Genomic DNA, 17,792 nt, shown 5'->3' with positions numbered 1-17,792 from the left:
GGGCACTTCCTTCACCACCTTCTATTTTGAAACTGAAAGGTCTCAGTGAAGGGGCGTGCTGTGTCTGCTCCAAGGGCACACCCTCACTTCAGGTAGTGCAAAGTTGACCTGTAACAAGACTGGCCTGCATCCTTCATAAATGGAGAGAGTGCCTTGGAATATTTCCCAGAATCCTCTGCCACATGCAAGACGCTCCATAGCAGATGAGTCAATGTGGCAAGAATTCCATAATACCCAAAGTGTGGAAATCACTTGCGTTATTCATTTTTAAAAATTGGGGCCTGGTGAGGTCTAGATTTTAGAAGGAGATGGGAAATGGCTGAGGGGAGCTAAACTCATCCCCCCCTTTGCCTCCTCATACTATTTAACTCCCCCCTCTTTGGCTCATTTCTGAGATTGGGATATATAAGTACCTGTGATGATGGAGGGTGGGGAGCTTGTTCTACTTCATCTACTACAACTACTACAGTACTACTACTACTACTACTACACACCCTTGTTTTCTTCTTCTTTAGATGCTGTTTTTCCTACCTGGCTTATTTCAGGGCAGCTTCAGCAGCGTGGAAGGCAAGGTTCCATCCAAATGGAAGCTGGAGCCACAAACTGGCTTTGTAGAAGGTTTTCTTTGGTTGTGCACCTGGTAGCTCTCAGTGGCTGCTATGTTGTCTCCATAATACACTAGGACAGGGACATCCAATTCTCTACAGACTGTGATCTACTCCCAGTATATATTAAAAAAAACACCATTGTTGTTGAGCTTTTTTAAAGGGGGGAGTAAGCAGAGTTGTTGAGCTTTTTTGGGGGAAAACACCAGAGTTGTTCAGCTTTTTTTAAGGGGGGGTAACAGTTGTTCAGCTTTTATGGAGAATGATTGCATAAAATCAATCACGCAACAGTCCGCTGACCTTCCTCCTTCCCCCACTCTGATGCCAACACTGGAAATACAACCTTTCAAAGCTGAGCTGGCGGCGAAAATGGGACATAGCACTGGGGGTGGGATGCATTGCGATCGCTCAGAAATAAATGGGGGATCACTTCTTTTACTCCTACGATCGACCAGGAGCACCCCGACAATCTACCTGTTGATTGCGGTCGACCGGTTGGACATTGCTGCACTAGGAGTTTCATGAACACACACTGTCTTCTGTAGAACACCACAAAAACATTGATGTTTTCATGATTTTTTTGGGGGGGGGCAGTAATCCCTACCCCCACCCCAAGTGTCCCTTATCCTCTGGGGCATTGTAAAAAAAGAAGAAGGCTGGTGGCCACTGGGACCAACAGAATTTTTAAAGCTGGGTATCCTTAAGGATATTAAATGTGGGTACAGGGTTGACAATCTGTTTTTATTGAGATGTCAACTGTATTCTAAAATCTGGGTTTACACAACAATGCATACCCCACAGATGACTTAAACACCATTTGATGTCTTAATGACCCATCAAGGATAAAAAGAATATTGCCGATGTTTCAAATTGTCTCAAAAGCAGTATTTTTAACGGATCCCATATTTATGCAGTACCAGAGGTCCCCAAAAGAGAGTTTACCCTTTGGGTCATCACTTGGGGGAGTTGCAGGGGCAGGACTGTCTCACCCACTGTCAGTTAGGAGTGGAATTGTTGGTCAGGTCATGGGAGAAATCAGGTCTGATTCAAGGTGCACCTGGGGGAAGGAAGATTGGTTTTACAGGTCCCCCTGGGTGGGAGGTAGGGGGAAGGGGGAAGGAGAGTATTAGAGAGCTAATATATTTTGATGGTTTCAAGGAAGCCTGCTGGGAAGAAAGCAAACTAGTACATTTAAGAAGGATTGAAACCAGTGCATTTGATCACAATGTGTTCTTTCCCCCTCTTTGTTTAAAGGACTTGGCACCACTTTTATGGGTTACTTACCACTTTTATGGCCTTGATACCATCTTTGCAGGTGTAGATAGTTAATGTTTTAACTGCTGTTTATGGCTTAGGGTGTTCACCAATTGTGGGCTAGACTTATGAATTCTGAGGCACACATGGAGGCTATGCTGTCAGAGCACCTATAATGCTTCCTTGTTGAAATAGTCAGAGTCTAAAGGTCGGGACCTTTTGGCAGGCTAAAGGCCTCACTGGTAAAGGAAGCAGTGCTAGAACCTTTTGAGATCTCCCTCTACCTGCATGAGGCTCGGGATCACACCAACCCTAAAAACAATGGAGAATTGTTTCTGAAAGGGTTCATCCTGTTTCATTTTACCAGCATGGAACCGAATTCTGAGTGAGGGGGAAATGGCAAGCTGTGAGAGAAAAGGACAAATCAGAATGCAGAAAATTTGGCATGTCGGGGGGGGGGGAGATTGGAACTCAGCAAAAGTTCTCACTTCTTCTTTACTTAATTTTCAGATGACATAGCAAGCCATTCCCAAACAGCACTGTTTTGGACAGTTCTGAAGATACTCTTTACCAGATTTGGCATGATGGTTTCTAATATCAAGGAATGGGTTTTGGTCCATGTTTGGATACCATTGGACACCAACTTGAATCCAAATGGTGGACTGGGACGTTCAAAAATGCACGTATTTTGACACCTCTTGAGATAACCCAACTGCCATGATGTCACTGAAGGAATCTTCTCCAGAGGGGGATGTGGCTCAAGCCCAAGTAAAGGCTCCAGAGGAGCAGGCTCTGTCAATGGACATGGACCAGGGAAGCTAGGACCTTCAGGGATCATAGCACCTCTCTATCTCTTTAGATTAGAGGTAGAGTGTGCCACCCTCAACCAAACCCCTCAAAACTGCACTGATTTTAACTAGTACTACTGAAGGGTTTGTATATTACAGTTTACCAATCTCTTTATCATTTATTTTTAAAGATTTTTTGGACATTGTCTGCTAGTGTCTGCTATGTGGGGATGTAAAACAGGAGCAGAAGTCACAACATTTCCTAGAATGACCACATGGAGGGACACATGACCAGGTCAGCAGCTAACTTCCTGTCGCTGACCTGGGACGGACTTTCTCTGCATGTAACATGAGATGGGTACCACCTCACCTGAATCCAGGTAATATATAAGGCCAGGGAGGAGCATCCATCTTTCTCTTTGGTGATCATCCTTCAAGCAAGCAGCATCTAGGCAAAAGGGAACAACAAATCTGCTTTCCCTTATGGAGCAGATTCCACATGTACATATTCTTACAAGCTAGCCTGCCTTTCTGAGAACCTGCTGTAACTCAGGAACATCTGTGAGTAAACTCTTTTTACTTTTAAAATCACTGTGTTATGTCTTTTCTTTTAAGAGGGACTAAGGGGATAATAGGGACCCAGGTGGCGCTGTGGGCTAAACCACTGAGCCTAGGGCTTGCTGATCAGACGGTTGGCGGTTCAAATCCCTGTGACAGGGTGAGCTCCTGTTACTTGGTCCCAGCTCCTGCCAACCTAGCAGTTCGAAAGCACATCAAAATGCAAGTAGATAAATAGGAACCGCTATAGCGGGTAGGTAAACGGCGTTTCCATGTGCTGCTCTGGTTTGCCAGAAGCGGCTTTGTCATGCTGGCCACATGACCTGGAAGCTATACGCTGGCTCTCTCGGCCAATAATGCGAGATGATTGCGCAACCTCAGAGTCGGTCACAACTGGACCTAATGGTCAGGGGTCCCTTTATCTTTACCTTTAAGGGGATAATATACCAGGAATATATATTATTTTAGAGGCTTTAGCAAGCCTGTGCAACCGTTTCTGCTGTGTTTAAATGGGAATGAGAAACTCTGCTAAGTTTGAAGCTTGTTAACACAAGTTAGGATAGGAAATATTAGACAATGTCTCCTCATCCACATTCCTAAACATTCCCACATGCTATATATTTTGGAAAGTTGTTCCTCTATCCATCTGTCCACCATTCAGACAGCTCTTGAAATGTCATCCCCAAAACTGGCACAATGGCTTCTGAGATGGAGGAACCATTTCTCATCCATGTTTTGAAACTGCCAGATACCATTTTGAATCAAGATAGCAGACCAAGCCATTACAAACTGCCCCAGTCTGGACCCCTGGAGATGTTGCTGTCACCCAATTTTGTGTGATGGTTCCTGAGATAGTAGAGTGGATGCTGGTCTACTTTGGAAACATCATATGCAATTTTGAATCAAGATCCTTGTCCTAACAGTTCTAACAGAACTGAGGTGTTCCAAACTGCACTGATTTGAACTCTTTTGAATATATTATGTCCATGATGAACAGGTTAAATCTGTTATGATACACTGGGTGAGGGACTTGGGGCATAATATCCAACTCTCATCCTTGGAGAGGTTATGGAAAACTGATCTAAAATTTTCAGCCTGCTGTACGTTGAAATAAAATTATATGGAAATGATAGGATTTAACTTATTTAAATCCTAGTAAGTTAGCAAAAATGTATGAGACAGGTTCAAATATCTGTTGGGAATGTAAAGAAAAAGAAGGCACCTTTTATCATATGTGGTGGATGTTTAAGGTAACAAAAGCATTCTGGGAAATGATATATAATGAATTGAAAAAAAATGTTTAAAATAACTTTTATATTAAAAACCCAGAGGCTTTTTTATTAGGAATTGTAGATGCTGAAATTCCAGGGAGCAGAAAAGAAAAGATTTGGTCTATATTTGGATATAATTGGATGTCATTTCGAATCAAAGTGGTGGACTGAATGTTGAAATAACTGCACTGATGTTGATGCCTTGCACGATGGGAGCAGCAGTGTGGGGATGGTGCCCCTTAGGTACCATGTTCCTGCTTCCCTGGGACTTCCATGAAAGGAGTGCAACTCACCCACCCCTGTCATGTTGAGATTTGTGATACTGGAAGTGGAGTTGTAAGTATGGCTGGATGGAGGAGGATAGCAGTGCATTAGGAAGTATATGCCTACGAGAGAATTTATCAAGATTACACGGAGCTGAAGCCACAAGAAAATGTCAAAGATGGAGACTGAAGAAGACAACGCTATAGACATGAATGTTTATTTTAGAGTCATTGGAGATAACTGGTCTTTCACTTTGAAGGATGTCGGAGGAGAAAATGATACCAGAGTCATCTGACTTCAGCTGGCACTGTTGGGAACTGTAGGACTGCTTTACAGCTCTTGCTTGCAAATGAAGGTATTCATTTGATCACATATTCTATCATTCCACTTCCGTAAACCTGAAATTTGAGATCATATGACTCATACATCAGTTTGGCAACTACAATTTTGGGATAAAGTACATAAATGAAGATATGTGACCAACCTGTGCAGATTGGATGTAGTCAAAGCCTTCTAACTCATGCTCAACAAAGGGACCTCTGCTGATTTGGTGTACAGAGTAATTATTTTGTTAACCTTGGTACAGATAAACACCTGGCCAAGTGTTGTATCCAACCAACTCATCCTCAGAGCAAACTCTAAATTTAAAGGATTGTAGGTAGTGATGACTAACCTGAGTGTACTGATTTTGCTGGTTCTGATTTTAAGTACAACTTTGTTAGATACAATCTTGAGAAATATTGGAAATGGGTGGAGAAGCAGATGGCAATGTAAAATCTAAGATGCAAATGTCTTTTTCTCAACCCCTGGAAATGGTTTCCTTACCAAAGCCATGCAGCAACTCCACACAGTACTCCACGCCGCCCACGTTGTTTGGTTCCCCTTCGTTCCAGCTTCGGTAATTGAAGGTTGATTCATCAGCCCACCTCCAGCGCCCATTCTGCAGGAATGATAGGGAAGAGATCATGCAGTCATTTGAAATGAGGAGCTCTGTTAAAAGATCATGTGGAGCATTGGTCAGAGTGAAGCGATTGCATTTTAGGATGGAGATATTAGAGGCCCCCCCTCCCCATAAACATAATGGAGAAGTCACATATTGGATTCATCCTGGGAGATGATTGAGTTAAGGACAGAATGGCGGTGTTCAGAAGCCACTATTCAATGAATAAAATATTGGGAAGGGAGCAGGTAAGCCACACCCCATATAATCTATCACGCACACCATTTGAATGACAGTGGCCAATAATGGGGGGAGGGGGCTGGCCCCCTCAAATATTTTATGGGGGGGAGGGACCTCAGCCCCTAGGAGTTGGCTCCTATGTCACCAACAATGGCCTGAAATAGAATAAGAGAAGGCAACTCACCTCACGGGGATCTTGGAGCCCAATCCAGACATTACTTGGATTTTTCTGGTATGTGGCGATGTGCTTGGCTACCAAGGCTGCCTCTTTCTCAGTGAGGATAGAGGCAAGGTGGGTCCCACGGCCATAGCTCTGGCACTCAATCTAAAAATGGAAGAAATGAAGGCTACCTCGTCACAATTTAATGCCCCACTAGGATGGACGGAGGGATGAATTCAATTCAGTTCCCATTTAAAAGTCAATCCCTCACATTCAAACTGTCCTACGGGGGGGGGGGGAGAAAAAAAAAGAAAAGGAAGGAAGGAGACTGAAACACAGGCATATCTTGAAATTCACACTTAAAGAGCATGCATTAGGGGAAAGTATGCATTAAAAGGAATCCATGGTTGAAGACAACATGTACAATGAATCATATGAGGGAAAGGTACAAAACTGCATAGAAAACTGTGTTTACTAGGATAAATGTGAACTAAAATGCTGAAGAATTTTAAACAAACAAACAAACAAACAAACAAAAGACAGATTGCTGCAGAAATGTGAGGAATTGAATTTTAAATTGGAAGAATGTGATATTGCAAGAAAACAACAACCACGTATTCGTACCTACCAGTACCAAAGTGAAATTCTCAAAATGTGAGGCTCCCTGTGGAAGACCAAAGCTTTTTCTCCCTTTTTACTGTTACCAACTTGTCACATGCAATGTTTCTAGTCTGACAGCACCTCCAGACTCTAAGTATTTTGCATTAGGAATTGAAGGACATACCAACATAACAGTTTGAGAAAATAAAAGTGACCTGCGATTCCAGGGCAATAAATCTTCTACAGAAACAATATTTTTGAGGTTAGGAAAGTGATGGGGAAATGCTTGGAAAAGTGTGGGATGGTTGGACAATTAATAGGAAGCTATATAAACACTCATGTAAATTAAGATGAATGTTCATTGTTGTATAATCTCTCTACATTCTAATAGCAACTTAAGGTTTTTGCAACCAAATAAGGAAAATGGATGAATACAAAGATCATATGAGGGAGCTGTAAACTGGTCTTCTAACAAACTGAAAATCAGCATTATTTTAATTGTTAATATTGTGAAAGCTTCAGAAAGACAGAATATGTGTTTGGCTATATTTAAGGAAATTTGAGCTTGAAAGATTTCCTTTGGAAGATCAAATCGATATTAGCTCAAACTCTGCAATCCAGGAGATTAACTTTCGACCCATCTTGCTGCATTCTTTTTTTGACACTCCAGACCACACAACCCACTAGTAAACCATAGGATGTAAACCAGGCATCCCCAAACTTCGGCCCTCCAGATGTTTTGGACTACAATTCCCATATTCCCTGACCACTGATCCTGTTAGCTAGGGATCATGGGAGTTGTAGGCCAAAACATCTGGAGGGCCGCAGTTTGGGGATGCCTGATGTAAACCAACCCCTTCTCTAAAGCTATGAAGCTTTGCAGGAGTGCAGCATTTACCTTGGGTTGGAAAATCGCTTTGGAAGTCACAGGAAGCTAACTGGCCTCTTGTAATATCTGAGTCTATTCACAAATATGCATGTTGAGCATAGGTGGAGGGTCGAAACAAACACTTCAATAAGCCCAAGTTTGCATATTCCAAAGGGATGGGTGGCACTGTGGGTTAAACCACTGAGCCTAGGGCTTGCCGATCAGAAGGTCGGTGGTTCGAATCCCCGCGACAGGGTGAGCTCCCGTTGCTCGGTACCAGCTCCTGCCCACCTAGCAGTTCGAAAGCACATCAAAGTGCAAGTAGATAAATAGGTACCGCTCTGGTGGGAGGGTAAACGGGGTTCCCATGCACTGCTCTGGTTCGCCAGAAGCGGCTTAGTCATGCTGGCCACATGACCTGGAAGCTGTACGCCAGCTCCCTCGGCCAGTAACGTGAGATGAGCGCCGCAACCCCAGAGTCGTCCGCAACTGGACCTAATGGTCAGGGGTCCCTTTTACTTTTACCTTGCATATTCCAAATGGTCTATACAGAGGCAAACAATGCCTGACCCCCCTTTTTTTAGCCCACACGCCTTTTCCTAAAACTGCACACTATTGTACTTTTCATGCACAAATGACTTGCTTCTTCTCCTGGGTGGGTAAACTACTTGACCTTATGATAACTGTGAGGGACAAGGGATATCGGGAGGTCCCTCCCATCTTGAGTTCCAGCCCATCTCCGAGCGCTGGGGAAAGCAGGGAGAGTTCCGACTCAAGTGGAGAAGCAGGAAGTGGTGTCCGAGGCTCAGGCAAGGTAGCAGAGCCATTGCCCAAGGTGGGACAGGAAGGGGGGAGCAAGGGGGGAAGGCTAATCCCACCGACTCCGGAATTGCGCAAGAAACGTCGGGGGAAGAGGCTGGGTCTCCCCAAGCTTTTATGCTGGAGGAGAACGCGCCAAACTCCATTCGGAGGTACTGAAGAAAACGGATAAGATGTATCTCTGTAAATAGCACTGCCTTTAGCACTGTAAATACACAGCACCAATAAAAGAATAAAATGCAGATCGGGGTGGAGTCGTTACTCTGAAGTAGCCCAGTCAGGCCACTGTGACAATAACAAATCAAATCTCTTTTGTTCGTTCTAAGATGCTTTTCATGTACTTTCATATAACATTATACTTTTGTAGGAGAGGGTCGTGCGTTACCTCGGCATCGTCCCATGACATCTTAAAATCAAAATAAGCATAGCAGTTGCCCTGGTTTTGCATCCAATCCCTGGGACATGAGCTGGTCTTGGCTGTATGGAGAAAGAAGGAAGAAAAGAAAGAGAAACAAAAGAACTAAGAGGTTTGCTCTTTAATAATAATAATAACTTTTATTTATACCCTGCCCTTCCCACTCGAGACCGGGCTCAGGGTGGCTAACAACAAGAATATCAAAGCAAGCATAAAAGAAACAATTCAATTAAAATACAGATTAAATACAACGTTAAAATTCAATTTTAAAATTAGGAAACTACATGTGGAAGCTCATTTAAATATCTGTAGGATAAAGCCTTAAGGGAGAGTAACACCGGGGTCAGACTGAGTCAGTCCAAAGGCCAAGCGGAACAGCTCTGTCTTGCAGGCCCTACGAAAAGATGACAACTCCCGCTGGGCCCTAGTCTCCTGAGAGAGAGCGTTCCACCAGGTCGGGGCTAGTACTGAGAAGGCCCTGGTCCTGGTCGAGGCCAGTCTAACCACCTTGTGACTTGGGATCTCCAGTATGTTATTATTTGTGGACCTTAATGTCCTCTGCAGGGCATACCGGGAGAGGCGGTCCTGTAGGTACGAGGGTCCTAAGCCCTCGTACCTATAGCTAAGTCCTTAGCTATATCATTGGTGATTCTATGCTGCTGTTTTGTCCCAGTAGAATTATCTGGGCTACTCTCCATTCAAAATCTAAGGAGTACCTTTTAGTGACTGCTTAGCCCTATGTAAGACTTCTGGGTGCTTTGCTTTAATGCTCACCTCCTGGAAAAGAACTGGAGACCAGAATTCCAAGAAGGTAAAGGCTGAACTTGGTGACGAATCTCATCTTCTATTGTTTACCTTTGAAAAAGAGTAATGTACCATGAATTCAAGAGGTGCATTCATTGAATGTTATTGATCCAGAGTGGTGATATGGAAGGGAGGGGAAAGTAAGTATTTTTCTGTATTTAAAATAACAATTATCTTTTATTTGAACTTTTATTTGAAGAACAGAGGAAGAAGAAAGAATTTAAAGGTTCAAATTGTCAGTGCTGATGAATCATACACACTAATGGGACTTCCACACTAGGAATTTAAACGTGGAATTGCCATTCTTTGCCTGGTAAAAGTGGAGTGAACACTGAGCTGTTAAAATGTAGAAAGCTTTATAGAGAATGGTTGGAGACCATTTGGCAGGTGACTGTAAAACCCTCCAGCTGGATGCACGTTAAGTATTGATGAAAAGCAATAGCACTTGCTTTCTGGTATCTGTTTTCTATATGGAAAATGATTTACTCCCAAGCAAATGTATACCTGTGAAGAGATCCAGGATTTAAAACTTCAAAGCCAAATTGAGAGTATCTGGGTCAAAATTAAGGGAGAGAAAAACAACAGTGATCTCATTGTGGGAGTTTACTATAGATCCCCAAGCCAAACTGAGGACACAGATGATGCCTTCCTGGAACAGATGGCCAAGCATTCCAAAGGAAGTGAGATAGTAGTAATGGGGGATTTCAACTATCCTGATATTTGTTGGATGTCAAACTCAGCCAAGAGCATAAGGTCGAACAGATTCCTCACTGGCCTTGCAGACAACTTCATTGTCCAGAAAGTGGGAGAAGCAACAAGAGGATCAGCCATTTTAGATCTGGTCCTAACCAATAGTGATGACTTGGTTAGTGGGGTAGAAGTGGCAGGATCATTAGGTGGGAGTGACCATGCTCTTCTGGAGTTTATTATCCAGCGGAAAGGAGCAACCAAGCATACTAAGGTCCAAATTCTAGACTTTAAGAAAGCCGACTTCAGAAAACTTAGGGAAACGCTGGGTGAAATCCCATGGACAGTAATACTAAAAGGGAAGGGAGTTCATGATGGTTGGGAGTTTGTTAAAAGGGAGATATTAAAAGCACAACTTCAGGCAATACCAATGAGACGGAAACATGGAAGGTGCCTAAAGAAGCCAGGCTGGCTATCTAAAGAACTTTTGACTGAGTTAAGATTTAAAAGGGATATGTACAAAAAATGGAAAAGGGGGGAAATCTCCAGAGAGGAATTCAAACATATAGCCAGCACGTGTAGAGACAAAGTCAGAAAAGCTAAAGCACAGAATGAACTCAGGCTCGCTAGAGAGGTTAAAAGCAACAAAAAGGGCTTTTATGGGTATGTCCGTAGCAAAAGGAAAAACAAGGAAACAGTGGGGTCACTCAGAGGAGAAGATGGTGAAATGCAAACAGGGGACAGAGAAAGGGCAGAACTCCTCAATGCCTTCTTTGCCTCAGTCTTCTCCAAGAAAGAAAACAACGCCCGACCTGAAGAATATGGAGCAGATGATTCAGCAGGGGAAACACAGCCCAGAATAAGTAAGGAGGTAGTACAAGAATACTTGGCTAGTTTAGATGTATTCAAGTCTCCAGGGCCAGATGAACTACATCCAAGAGTATTAAAAGAACTGGCAGAGGTGATTTCAGAACCACTGGCAATAATCTTTGAAAATTCCTGGAGAACAGGCGAAGTTCCAGCAGACTGGAGGAGGGCAAATGTTGTCCCTATTTTCAAAAAGGGGAAAAGAGAGGACCCAAACAATTACCGCCCAGTCAGCCTGACATCAATACCAGGAAAGATTCTAGAGCAGATCATTAAGCAAACAGTCTGTGAGCACCTAGAAAGAAACTCTGTGATCACTAAAAGTCAGCATGGGTTCCTGAAAAATAAGTCATGTCAGACTAATCTGATCTCATTTTTTGACAGAATTACAAGCCTGGTAGATGAAGGGAACGCTGTGGATGTAGCCTATCTTGATTTCAGCAAGGCCTTTGACAAGGTGCCCCATGATATTCTTGTAAAGAAGCTGGTAAAATGTGGGCTAGACAATGCTACCATTCAGTGGATTTGTAACTGGCTTACTGACCGAACCCAAAGGGTGCTCATCAATGGCTCCTCCTCATCCTGGAGAGTAGTGACTAGTGGGGTGCCACAGGGTTCTGTCTTGGGCCCAGTCTTGTTCAACATCTTTATCAATGACTTGGATGATGGGCTTGAGGGCATCCTGAGCAAGTTTGCAGATGACACCAAATTGGGAGGGGTGGCTAACACCCCAGAGGACAGGATCACACTTCAGAATGACCTTAACAGATTAGACAACTGGGCCAAAGCAAACAAGATGAATTTTAACAAGGAGAAATGTAAAGTACTACACTTGGGCAAAAAAAATGAAAGGCACAAATACAGGATGGGAGACACCTGGCTTGAGAGCAGTACATGTGAAAAGGATCTAGGAGTCTTGGTAGACCACAAACTTGACATGAGTCAGCAGTGTGATGCAGCAGCTAAAAAAGCCAATGCAATTCTGGGCTGCATCAATAGGAGTATAGCATCTAGATCAAGGGAAGTAATAGTACCACTGTATTCTGCTCTGGTCAGACCTCACCTGGAGTACTGTGTCCAGTTCTGGGCACCACAGTTCAAGAAGGATACTGATAAGCTGGAACGTGTCCAGAAGAGGGCAACCAAAATGGTCAAAGGCCTGGAAACGATGCCTTATGAGGAACGGCTTAGGGAGCTGGGTATGTTTAGCCTGGAGAAGAGAAGGTTAAGGGGTGATATGATAACCATGTTCAAATATATAAAAGGATGTCATATAGAGGAGGGAGAAAGGTTGTTTTCTGCTGCTCCAGAGAAGCGGACACGGAGCAATGGATTCAAACTTCAAGAAAGAAGATTCCACCTAAACATTAGGAAGAACTTCATGACAGTAAGTGCTGTTCGGCAGTGGAATTTGCTGCCAAGGAGTGTGGTGGAGTCTCCTTCTTTGGAGGTCTTTAAGCAGAGGCTTGACAGCCATCTGTCAGGAATGCTTTGATGGTGTTTCCTGCTTGGCAGGGGGTTGGACTGGATGGCCCTTGTGGTCTCTTCCAACTCTATGATTCTATGATTCTATGATTCTATGAAATGTGCTTATTCAAAATCAGGGTTGCCCCCCCCCCTCCAATGATCTTAACCTAGATTGCGATCTACTTTCTGCATTGTCCAGGAGCTGCATATAAACAAACGGTTTTGCATATTCCTTATGTCAGAGAGATGACATGTGGCCCTTTCAGAGGGTGTTGGACTGGAACTATCATCATTCTCTATTCATTCATTCATTCATTCATTCGTTTTTTCAATACAAACAACAACCACAAAAGACACATACAACAAAAACCATAATAACACAATTTGACAATTCAGATTTGAATACTCTGATATACCTATGCATACCCCTTTTTAACAATATTTCCCCACCTCTCTCTCCTTCCCCTACTTCCCACCACTATCCACCTTATCGCTTAAATATTCGTTACAGATTTCTTCATATTTATCCATTCTTATTTTGCGTTGACATGCAATTCGTTCATATGTAGCCAATCTGTCCATATTTATCAACCCATGTGCTCAATGGAATCTTTTTGCGGCTCTTCCAATTTATCAAAACAAGTTTTCTTTTTGCTTCTAATATAGCACGGTACATCCTCTTCTTCTTTTTTTGACCCCTTGAAATCTCCCACATTTCTGGAATATAATTTAGACATGTGATATGTGGCCCTTTCAGAGGGTCTGGGACTGGAACTCTCATCATTCTCAACCATTAGGCATACTTTCTGGGGCTGATGGGAGTTGGAGTCCAGCAATATTTTGAGGTCTACAGATTTCAAACCCCCTCCTAATGCAAACTCCAGGATGTCAGCAAGAGTTGTAATTTGAACGTGCGCACACACACACACACCTCACTTTCTCAAACTATCTTCATCTATTTGACAGTAATCTAAGCAATCTGGGTGTAGTGGGGATCTCCCTTGGATTTTAGTGCATTGGTTTCTTTCTTTTTTTTTTTAAAAAAAAATGCTTCTCCCTCTCAAAGTCTCCCAGTCATTCTAATCTTCTGAGCATCTATCCTCTTGGTCCCTTTCCAAACCAGCCTCAGAAACAATGTCTAGTTTAATGTAAAATGCAGGGGGCTTTAGTCCCATTGCTTCCTTAACTGTAGTAACTGTGTAAATTAAGATTTTATAGGAAACCCCATTTATACTTCATCCCTTCTTGCAGCCATAAGTTATGAGAGGGAAGGACATGCCTCCTCTGTAAGAAAATCCTGTAAGAATAGTAATTGTACAGTATTGCTCTCAATCACACTGTCAACTCATCCTTTTTTGCATATCTAGGAAAGCAAATAACAATGTTTGAGAAAGTTTGAGGTCCTGTGTGTTTATTTCCTGTGGCTTCAACCTGTGATTGGTAGCCTCCTGAATTTGATGGATGGGAGATTGGAAAATTCTGCACCTGTATTGGTTGAGGCACTATTTGGTGATGGTGCCTCTCCTCTGGCAGAGGAGGGTTTGGCTGGAAAATGGCATGGCTAGTTTGGCTGGTATGGGGTAGCCCACTAGCAATATCCATCCAAACAAGGAGATATGGAGGAGGCAGAGGAGGCCTTGCATGTGCTGAATAAAAACCACTGGAATTATCAGGGTGTTTCCCTCCCATCTCCAATGATCTTTACCCATCTAGACAGCTGGAGAAATTCAATGGGAAATCCAACTGTGTTGAAAAATTCAAAGAGGAACAAATTTCAAAGGGTGGCTATGTTTCAGCTCTCATATTGTTTCAGATAGTGCAAATTCAATAAGTTTGTCTTTATATGGAAACTGAACTGGATTTCTCTCCATCCCCACCCCCAATTCCAACTTACCCAAGTTCAGTCCTGTTGAGCTGATGGATAACTCTTTCTACAGGAAAGTCTGTCTCCCAAGTTGGCTGCCTTAATTCTTATATGGAGCTTTGGCAGGGGGAATGAGGAATGAATTTCAACCTTTTAGATATATATAGAGAGAGTACAGATGAAGAAAGAAAGAGCGTACTTCAAATACTTCAAATATGTACTCATAAAATCACATGTTTGATTGCATGAATGTCCCTGAGCTTAGTCAGGTCAGAGGCAGGGGAAAGGAGGAAGGAATGTTTAAAATTGGGGCTTGGCAAGTTCTAGATTTTAGAAGAAAATGGGAAAGGATTTAGGGGAGCTAAACTCCTCCCTCCTCTTTGCCTCCTCATGCTATTAACTCCCCCCTCCTTGGCTCAACTGGAATATAAGTAACTTTGGTGATGGAGGGTGGGAGTACTTAAACCGGGGAGTATTCTACTTCTTCTACTACCACCACACCCATGCCCTTGCTTTCTTCTCCTCAACTACTCAACCCACAAACCCACACAGTATATGTATACTCACTTACCTGTGAGAACTGAATGGGATTTTGCTGGAAGAAGGATGGGGACAGATATGTGGGAATAGGAAAATAAAAAAAAATTCCTTCAGTAGCACCTTAAAGACCAACTAAGTTTTTATTTTGGTATGAGCTTTTGTGTGCATGCACACTTCATCAGATACTGAAGGAATTTTTTTATTTTGCTTCGACTCAGACCAACACGGCTACCTACCTGTATGTGGGTATAGGGTATAATGTTAGTAAGGTAAAGGTAAAGGGACCCCTGACCATTAGTTCCAGTCGTGACCGACTCTGGGGTTGCGCATTCATCTCGCATTATTGGCCGAGGGAGCCGGCGTATAGCTTCCACGTCATGTGGCCAGCATGACAAAGGCGCTTCTGGCAAACCAGAGCAGCACATGGAAATGCCGTTTACCTTCCCGTTGTAGCGGTTCCTATTTATCTACTTGCCTTTTAACGTGCTTTCAAACTGCTAGGTTGGCAGGAGCTGGGACCAAGCAACGGGAGCTCACCCCGTCACAGGGATTCGAACCGCCGACCTTCTGATCAGCAACCCCTAGGCTCAGTGGTTTAACCCACAGCGCCACCTGGGTCCCATAATGTTAGTGAGAGCCCCCAAAACAAAATATAAATCAGTAGCTATAGCATCAGAAGTAAGTTTGTGATTGCCTCCAACTTACCCAAGTTTTGTCCTGTGAGGTGATGGATATCGCTTTACGCAGGGACAAGTTTGTCTCTGAAGCTGCTGCCTCAATTCTTATAAAGATCTTCATGAAGTTGGGGGTTGGGGCTGGGACAGCGGAAGGATGAAAGTTTAATCACTTGCCATATGTCGAGTAGATATGGATAGGAGAAATATGTTACAATTTCCCTGAAATTCCCATAATTAGTCAATTCACTATACAGTTAGGATTCTGGTAATGGGTTGGGAAGCAAATATCCTAAATAAAATAAGCACACATAATTAATATCAGATAATGCATCTACCATCTGGAGCTTAGTCCATATCTAGGCGGAGTACTTTGTTCAATATGTTTGATTTTTAAAATGAAAGGGAACAGAGTGCAGGTTTTGCTCAAGGGCACAGACTCACTTCGCATTGTTGATAGCCAACAAGAACGGCCAGCTTCCTTCAAAATGGAGTGTTTACATTGGAACATTTCCCAGAATCCGCTGCTACATGAAGGGATTCCATGACAGGCAAATCCACATGGCAAAGATTTCATGAAGCCACAACTGTGAAAAAAGCTTCTATAAATTCAAACTAGTTTCTTTTTTTAAAATCTACATTTAAAAATGGAGCTTGGCGAAGTCCCCTTTTCCATGAAAATGAAAGATGATGAAGGGGGGACTGAGATCTCAATCTCTTTGCTGTCCATGCTCTTTTGCTTTAGGTTTCCCCCCTCCCTGCTTCAATTCCAGGATTGTTTTTAGATATGCTGTAAGTCCCTCAGAGTGGCTGGGTTGTTGTTGTTGTTGTTGTTGTTGTTGTTGTTGTTGTTGTTGTTGTTGTTGCTGCTGCTGCTGCTGCTGTTACTGGGAGAAAGGTTATACGGGGGGGGGGGAGGTTGGGTTTCAGCTCCCATCACCCGCCACTAGCATCCAGTTGACTCAATTATTTATTATTTATTGAAATTCTATACCACCCAATAACTGGAGGTCTCAGGGTGGTTCACATTAAAATTTCACAGTATATATATATAAAATAAAAGCCATTGCCCAATAATACCCCCCCAAAAAGAGCCACATTTCTAAAGGGTATGGGATGTTGATAAGGTCAACTGAAGGCCTGGTTAAAAGCGAATGTGTTTTTGCCTGTCGCCTAAAGGTTGCTAATGAAGGCGTCAGGTGAACTTCCCTTGAGAGAGCATTCCACGGATGGGGAGCTACTGCAGAGAAGGCCTGTTCTCGTGTTTCCACCCTCCAGTGCTCTCGAGGAGGTGACACACGAAGGAGGGCCTCAGAAGATGATCTCAGGTTCATATGGAAAGAGGCGGTTCTACCACTAGAATATTATGGAAAGAGGTGGAACCTACTACTAGAGTATTGTGTAGATAGCCCCTGGTATCTGCTACTAAACCTCTGTGGCCAAGATATTTTTCCGGTGACAGCAATTTCCTCACACACAGCCCCTCACAGCACTTGGGTGCTTATGGAAGGAAGATATCCACCAGGGTAGAGATAGGGGTTTTGTTTTTTATTTGAAGAGTATCTAGCGTGTGTGTAAGGAGGGATGCTGGTCTGAATATCTCTTTTACATAGAAAATATTCTCACAGCATCCAGACGTCTGAATTTAAACATGTATGTCCACTGTCAGATGATTTATATTACGCTAGGTGCTTTGCATGTTTGTATGGTCCATTGGGGATTTTTTTTCTTAACACACACACACACAAATGTCACACAACTTTTTGTATAAGGTTTTATTCAGGCTTTACACAATACAATAAAAAGAAACTATTCTAAACAGAAAATGAGAAAAAGAAAAGAACAAAACAAAACAAAAGAAGAAAAAGAGCTAGATGAATACAAAGTTCTCTCACACATATATCCTAACTTTGAGCAATGAAATTTGTTTAAAAGATACATCTATTGTTTAGGAACTGTGTGGTTAAGGTCTTCCTGGGATCAAGGTCATGTCCCACCAAATTCTAATTTATTTTACTAAGCAGAATGGTAAACTAATAATAATAATAATAATAATAATAATAGTTGTTGTTGTTTAGTCGTTTAGTCGTTTAGTCATGTCTGACTC

General features: G+C 42.8%; 1 protein-coding gene across 2 annotated transcripts; it reads right to left on the bottom strand.

Annotated features, from left to right (window-relative positions):
• Positions 1-4,941: 4,941 nt before the first annotated feature.
• LOC118095880 (C-type lectin-like) lies at positions 4,942-15,813 on the bottom strand. Of its 2 annotated transcripts, none has more exons than XM_035137186.3 (6): positions 15,717-15,813; positions 9,557-9,637; positions 8,753-8,844; positions 6,105-6,245; positions 5,566-5,680; positions 4,942-5,138 (listed from the first exon to the last, which is right to left on the bottom strand). In XM_035137186.3, exons 2-6 carry the CDS (start codon positions 9,621-9,623, stop codon positions 5,071-5,073), a joined length of 483 nt encoding a protein of 160 aa, XP_034993077.2. In that variant the 5' UTR covers positions 9,624-9,637; positions 15,717-15,813; the 3' UTR covers positions 4,942-5,070. The 2 variants fall into 2 exon arrangements, with proteins under 2 accessions (XP_034993077.2, XP_088511260.1); XM_088655134.1 differs by lacking the exon at positions 15,717-15,813 and adding an exon at positions 14,502-14,592.
• Positions 15,814-17,792: the final 1,979 nt, after the last annotated feature.

Source organism: Zootoca vivipara, chromosome 12, assembly GCF_965207765.1.
Source record: "Zootoca vivipara chromosome 12, rZooViv2.hap1.1, whole genome shotgun sequence".
Classification (NCBI taxonomy): domain Eukaryota; kingdom Metazoa; phylum Chordata; class Lepidosauria; order Squamata; family Lacertidae; genus Zootoca; species Zootoca vivipara.
This window is presented reverse-complemented; position numbering and strand designations above follow the sequence as displayed.

Coding starts and splice junctions, on each gene's coding strand:
- LOC118095880 (XM_035137186.3), bottom strand. CDS start 9,623: ATGAGATTCGTCACCAAGTTCAGCCTTTACCTTCTTGGAATTCTGGTC. Junction 8,845..9,556: donor CTCCAGTTCTTTTCCAGGAG/GTGAGCATTAAA, acceptor TTCTCCATACAG/CCAAGACCAGCTCATGTCCC. Junction 5,139..5,565: donor GGAGTTGCTGCATGGCTTTG/GTAAGGAAACCA, acceptor CTCAAATTTCAG/GTTTACGGAAGTGGAATGAT.